The sequence below is a fragment of the Miscanthus floridulus genome, chromosome 3 (assembly GCF_019320115.1).
Source record: "Miscanthus floridulus cultivar M001 chromosome 3, ASM1932011v1, whole genome shotgun sequence".
Classification (NCBI taxonomy): Eukaryota; Viridiplantae; Streptophyta; class Magnoliopsida; order Poales; family Poaceae; genus Miscanthus; species Miscanthus floridulus.
This window is the reverse complement of record NC_089582.1, coordinates 129,877,718-129,884,578: the sequence shown is the minus strand read 5'-3', so window position 1 is coordinate 129,884,578 and position 6,861 is coordinate 129,877,718. Positions and strand designations below refer to the sequence as shown.

At 46.9% G+C, this 6,861-nt stretch overlaps 1 protein-coding gene across 1 annotated transcript; it reads left to right on the top strand.

The window, feature by feature from the left end:
• The first annotated feature begins 1,862 nt into the window (after window positions 1–1,862).
• Window positions 1,863–6,557, top strand: LOC136546929 (probable mixed-linked glucan synthase 3). Its single transcript, XM_066538886.1, has 3 exons — window positions 1,863–2,300; window positions 3,987–4,743; window positions 4,839–6,557. The coding sequence occupies exons 1-3, from the start codon at window positions 1,990–1,992 to the stop codon at window positions 6,462–6,464; spliced, it is 2,694 nt and encodes an 897-aa protein (XP_066394983.1). The 5' UTR covers window positions 1,863–1,989; the 3' UTR covers window positions 6,465–6,557.
• Window positions 6,558–6,861: the final 304 nt, after the last annotated feature.

Below are 6,861 nucleotides of genomic sequence, written 5' to 3'. Positions count from 1 at the left end.
AGATGATTTCAAATCAAAAAGTTGTCAACTACATAGTTTCATAACTTTTGGAGATCTACAATTTTCATTTAGGAAGTTTTTTCATCCGAGGTCGTTTGAAAAATTCAAATTTTAAAATTTTCAAATTCAAACGTCGTTTTTGCATGAAAAATGATTTCAAATCAAAATGTTGCCAACTACAAAATTTCATAACTTCTCAAGATCTACAAAGTTTATTTTGGTCATTTGTTCATCCGACATAGTGGTAGTAACATTGTTCACAAATCATATATATCTCTCTTCTATTTTCAAGAAATTAATATGAGAGATGTATATTTTATGAACAACGTTATTGTCGCTTTGTCAAATGAAGAAATGACCAAAATAAACATTGTAGATCTTGAGAAGTTATACAACTTTGTAGTTGAAAAGTTTTTCATTTGAATTCATTTAGGGCCTCAAAAATTGATTCGAAAAACTGATTTGCCGAGGGCCAAAAAAATGCACACGGCAAAATACCTCTTTGCCGAGTGCCAAAATATAGGCACTCGGCAAAATACGGCTTTGCCGAGTGCTAGAAAAAAGGCACTCGGCAAACTGAGAGTAAATTGCTTGTTTGAGGCCCTAAATGAATTCAAATCAAAAAGTGGTCAACTACAAAGTTTCATAACTTTTTGAGATCTACAATTTTCATTTAGTAAGTTTTTCCATCCGAGGTCGTTTGAAAAATTTGAATTTTAAATTTGAGAGATTCAAACATAGTTTTGCATGATAAGATGATTTCAAATCAAAAAGTTGTCAACTACATAGTTTCATAACTTTTGGAGATCTACAATTTTCATTTAGGAAGTTTTTTCATCCGAGGTCGTTTGAAAAATTCAAATTTTAAAATTTTCAAATTCAAACGTCGTTTTTGCATGACAAGATGATTTCAAATCAAAATGTTGCCAACTACAAAATTTCATAACTTATCAAGATCTATAAAGTTTATTTTGGTCATTTGTTCATCCGACGTAGTGGTAGTAACATTGTTCACAAATCTTATATATGTATCTTCTACTTTCATGAAATTAATATGAGAGATATGAGATATGTAGATTTTATGAACAACGTTATTGTCGCTTTGTCAAATGAAGAAATGACCAAAATAAACTTTGTAGATCTTGAGAAGTTATACAACTTTGTAGTTGAAAAGTTTTTCATTTGAATTCATTTAGGGCCTCAAAAATTGCTTCGAAAAAATGATTTGCCGAGGGCAAAAAAAAAATGCACACGGCAAAAAGCTTCTTTGCCGAGTGCCAGAAAAAAACACTCGGCAAAGACGTATTTTGCCGTGTGTTTTTGTTTGCCGAGTGTATTTTATTTGGCACTCGGCAAACACGGTATTTGCCGAGTGCCCGATAAAATACACTCGGCAAAGCCTCGGCACTCGGCAAATCGCCGGTTTCCGGTAGTGTTGGTCATATCTCTTTGGTCACTTTGCAGTGCCGGCGTTGTTGCTTCGCCTCTAGTTATGTTTTGGTTCATTGGTTGTTCTTGTTGCTAGCCTGCGCTAGTCGTTCAATGAAATTGGTTCAATGACATGCCCATTTGTTAGAAAAAATGAGTTATATGGTGTTATAATTCTCCTCACCAATCTTCTTTCATACTGCATGCCTGGAGATTAATTCTTAACTTTGCTGATTTTTTTTTTTTAAAAGAGAAGCAGGGTTAGCTGATAAATAGGCGTCGTCATGACAGCCGAGCTGTAGAAATTTGTATATATATGTGTTAAATAAGTACCACTGCCTCTTTGCACTCGTGACAGCCGAGCTGTAGAAATTTGTATGTATATATATGCCCCCGTGGCATGCTGTTGCACAGCTGCAGTGTACCGTACAAATCCCGGCCCTCCTCTAGGCTGTGCGTGCCGCACAGTCCTCACGCTCCACGTAAGCAATTAATCTGTGTGTGCCTAGTGACACAGCCTTGTTGGCCAATCAATCGCGAGGCTCATACCTTTGTGGCGCCATGTCGTCCTTGCCGGTGCCCGGCGCCGGCGGTGCTGCTAGCGAGCACGACGCCGCCGCCGGCCTCAGAGAGCCGCTGCTCGCGAACGACGGCGGGTTTCACGACGGAGCTCTGGCCGCGGTGGTCGTGGCCAATTATGCGCACGGCGGCGGGAGCAGGGCCAAGGAGAAGGACGCCGTGAAGGCCAAGGACGGGTACTGGGTGGACGTCCACCACCAACCGGCCATGGCGGACGTGGAGAGCGGCGGCGGCGACCGTCCGCTTCTCTTCTCTAACAAGAAGGTCATGGCGGCCCTCCTCTACCCGTACAGGTGCGTGGTGCTTGCACAGTTGCACACGAAAAGTTGAATGATCTCTTAGATGATACGTATATGGTAGATGGGTAATATATTAATATCGTAATGATAGTGTAAATGAAGGGAAACGCTAGACAACAACCAGATGTTTTTAAGCTACACCAATGACTTGCTCACTTGCATTCAGTTCGGGAGGCAAAACATGAATAAATGAATAATGCGACTTCTGCACCGTAATTCAGTTTTGGGACTTTGGGGTGGGGGGCTGAAGGTTGCAGTGCCCCCCCCCCCCCCCCCCCCCCCCCTCCTCAATTACTTAGTTAATTTGTAATTAGCCAGTTAATAATGCTAACTAGTGTTTTAATTATTTGGTCTTCTTTAGTTAATTTTTAATTAGCTAGTTAATAATGCTTATTAGTGTTTCCATTGTTTGTTCTTCCTTGGTAATAGTCTCTAATGGTATCCATATAACGTAGGATTGGTCTTTCTATTATCTATTTTTTATTATTCCTTTTGTCCTCTATTCTAGTCAGATAGTTAGTAAATGTAATTAGTGCTTTGCTTGTTCGTTCTCCCACCGTATTTATCTTCAAAGACATTATTTATATTATTAAGGATTAGTCTTCCTGTTATCTTCCTCATCTCCTTTGTTCTTTTTATTATCATGTTTTTTTGCCTAAAAATTAAATAGATTTGGTGGATGTTAGAGACTTAGGGATAATTAAATTGTGTCCCCCCTTTTCTTTGTAATTTTCAGTTTTTTTACCATTGCCATGTATCTACTTCATCACGTATGATTGTTGCCGGCTTGAATGGCCCTTTATGTTCAAAAAAAAGTTGAATGCCCCTTCTATGTCCAAATCCAGGCTCCACTCCTGCCGTAGTGGATTATATGTTCAAAACGTTGAAATAGTGATAAGCCAAATTTGACAGAACTCAAAATGTTTCCGTCAACGGGGTTCGAACTTATGTATCGTGGAACATTTAGAAGGAAAGAAACCAAAGAACATTCCAAACATAAGGATTTACAGCCATCCTAGATAGTTGTCTTAGCTTATCAAAGATGATATCAAGCAATTCAACTTTGACTTTGTGATGTGATCAGAAGCTAGCTCTTCTTAGTTTTTGTTGTTGTGTGTTTTATTTCGTTGGTGGTTGGGACTGTTTTTGGTTGAATCTTTTTGTTCGTTGGTAGTCGTGGCCGAGCCGTTTGGTGGTGTTGTATCTTGCTCTCCTTTTGTTTCCCTTTTCTCTCATCTAATAAAAGTCATGGCAATTCTCTTGCCATGCCTTGGAAAGATAAAAAAGCATTGAAACAGAGTTTGAAGGAGTGAAAGTTGACCAAAAGGTCTGGATGATACTGAACTTGGGCATTAGTTAAAAATGCAGAGGCAAAGAAATGAAACCAAAACAAGATCACCAAGGTCGTTTGTGGGTGGGGGTGCGGGGGGCATATGGAAATTTGCTGAAATAATCCTGTATGCAAAGCCTCATCCCTTTACTGAAAAGCAGAGCACTACAGTTGAATCTGATTCTGCATTCATCTTATCTTAAACGAAAACGTGCAGATTGTAGTCCATACAATTTTCTTTTTTTTTTCTGACAATGGTATCTTACTAAAAGAACCCATAGCTGTACGAAAGCGGCATCTTTCAGGAACCAGTACCCTTATGCATGGCACTTTCCACTTGTGACAAACAGGGTACTGATTTTGGTACGCCTCGTCGCCGTCATCCTATTCATCGCCTGGCGCATCAAGCACAACAACTCCGACGTCATGTGGTTCTGGGTGACCTCCGTCGTCGGCGACGTCTGGTTCGCCCTGTCGTGGCTGCTCTACCAACTCCCAAAGTTCAGCCCCATCAAACGGACACCCGACCTCGCCGCGCTCCGGCAGCACTACGACGACCTCCTCTCCGACGGCGGCGGCGGCGGCTCCATCCTCCCGGGCATCGACGTCTTCGTCACCACCGCCGACCCCGTGAGCGAGCCGGTGCTGTACACCATGAACTGCGTGCTCTCCATCCTGGCCACCGACTACCCCGTGGACCGGCTCACGTGCTACCTGACCGACGACAGTGGCGCGCTGGTCCTGTACGAGGCGCTGGTCGAGGCCGCGAGCTTCGCCGCCCTGTGGGTGCCCTTCTGCCGGAAGCACTCCGTCGAGCCGAGAGCGCCGGAGGGCTACTTCCAGCTGGAGGGGATGATCTACAACGGGAGGTCGCCGGGTGAGTTCATGAATGACTATAGGCATGTGCAGAGGGAGTACGAGGAGCTGAAGGCGAGGCTGGAGATGCTCCCTAGCACCATCAAGGAGAGGTCAGATGTGTACAACAGCATGAAAGCAAAGGAAGGGGCTGCACATGCGACTTGGATGGCTAATGGCACGCAGTGGCCAGGCACTTGGATTGAGCCAGCAGAAAACCACAGGAAAGGAGACCATTCTGGCATTGTCAAGGTATGTACTTATGACCAACTTCAAACTTCACTCTAGTCTAGTGTATGGCATAGCTAATTCCTAAATAGTAATCTGTGTTTTTCTTGCTGTGACAGATTGTGCAAAACCACCCGAGCTGTGAGCGGCCTCCTCCAGCAGAGGGCGGCAACAACATCAACCCCGGCCTCAACTTTGACGGGGTGGACACTCGGCTCCCGATGGTCGTGTACGTGTCCCGCGAGAAGAGCCCGGGCCGCGAGCACAACAAGAAGGCGGGCAACCTGAACGCGCAGCTGCGCGTGTCGGCGCTGCTCTCCAACGCGCCCTTCACCATCAACTTCGACTGCGACCACTACATCAACAACTCGCAGGCGCTGCGAGCGGCCATGTGCTTCATGCTGGACGCGAGGGAGGGCGACAGCACCGGCTTCGTCCAGTTCCCGCAGCGGTTCGAGAACGTCGACCCCACGGACCGGTACGGCAACCACAACAGGGTCTTCTTCGACGGCGCCATGTACGCGCTCAACGGCCTCCAGGGGCCGACGTACCTCGGCACCGGCTGCATGTTCCGACGCCTCGCCCTCTACGGCGTCCACCCGCCTCGCTGGAGATCCGACGAGGACATCACGGTTGACAGCGACAAGTTCGGTAACTCCGTGCTCTTCTTGAACTCGGTCTTGGCAGCTCTGAAGCAGGAGCGCCGCATCGCGCCTCCTGAGCTAGACGAGGCGTTCCTCGCCGAGATGACCATGGTCGTGTCGTCGTCGTACGACCAAGGGACGCACTGGGGCAGCAGCGTTGGGTACATATACAACATTGCAACCGAGGACATAGTGACCGGCTATCGCATCCACGGGCAAGGGTGGCGCTCCATGTACTGCAGCATGGAGCGTGAGGCCTTCCAAGGCACTGCACCGATCAACCTCACCGAGCGCCTCTACCAGATCGTCCGGTGGTCCGGTGGATCCATGGAGGTGTTCTTCTCCCCTTACAACCCGCTGCTCTCCGGCCGCCGTCTGCACCTCCTGCAGCGGGCGGCGTACCTGAACTTCACCATCTACCCGGTCACGTCCGTCTTCGTCCTGCTCTACGCCTTCTGTCCGGTGATGTGGCTGATCCCGGCTGAAATCATCATTCAGAGGCCGTTCACTAGCTACGTGCTGTACCTCGTCGTCGTCGTCGGCCTAATCCACACCATCGGCGTCTTCGAGATAAAGTGGGCAGGGATCACGTGGAACGACTGGTGGCGCAACGAGCAGTTCTTCATGATCGCCTCCATGAGCGCGTACCCGACGGCGGTGCTGCACATGGTGGTGAAGCCCATCACGGGGAAGGGCATCCACTTCAAGGTCACCTCGAAGCAGACGACGACGACGGCAGCTGACGACGACGGCGACGACAGGTACGCCGACATGTACGAGATGCGGTGGGTGCCCATGCTGATCCCGCCGGCGGTGGTGTTGTTCTCCAATGTCATGGCCATCGGCGTGGCTCTGGGCAAAGCGGTCGTGTACAACGGAGCGTGGTCTGCGGTGCAGAAGAGGCATGCGGCGCTGGGTATTCTCTTCAACGTGTGGATCATGGTGCTCCTCTATCCTTTTGGGTTGGCGGTTATGGGCCGGTGGAGCAAGAAACCTGGCATCCTCTTCGTCTTGTTGCCGCTGGCATTTGTGGTCATTGCAGTTGTGTACATTGGTGTTCATTCTTTTCTTGTCAAATTTCTTCCATTTATGGTGATATAGCAAAGTCGTTGTAATTTTAGTTGACAATACTACAGAATCATCGATCAATAATTGAGTAACTGTATGTATACACGGGGAAAAAATAATTTATAAATCGTCGTACAAGGTCATATCTCTGGTAGCGTGGTAAACGAAATTTTGTGCAGCCGCTACTGTGGGGACCCACCTAGGTTAACTAAGTTAAACCGAGTATTATCTACTTAACCAACTCAGCTTAAACTAACGATAATGCTACAGAACATACGTCTAGAATCTTAAAAAAATCGGACGTTCTGCTCTGCACTCGCTCCAGCACAGCGATCGGCCCAACAGGCCCATCTACGCTCTCTCCTCTATCTACTCCATCTATACTATGACAGCCGACAGAAATCCCCAACTGCTCGCTTCGCTCGTCGTC

Excerpts from the sequence above, each read along its gene's own strand:
- LOC136546929 (XM_066538886.1), top strand. The coding sequence starts at position 1,990 with ATGTCGTCCTTGCCGGTGCCCGGCGCCGGCGGTGCTGCTAGCGAGCAC. Across the intron at positions 2,301-3,986 it reads GCCCTCCTCTACCCGTACAG|GGTACTGATTTTGGTACGCC; the intron begins GTGCGTGGTGCT and ends TGTGACAAACAG. Across the intron at positions 4,744-4,838 it reads ACCATTCTGGCATTGTCAAG|ATTGTGCAAAACCACCCGAG; the intron begins GTATGTACTTAT and ends TTGCTGTGACAG.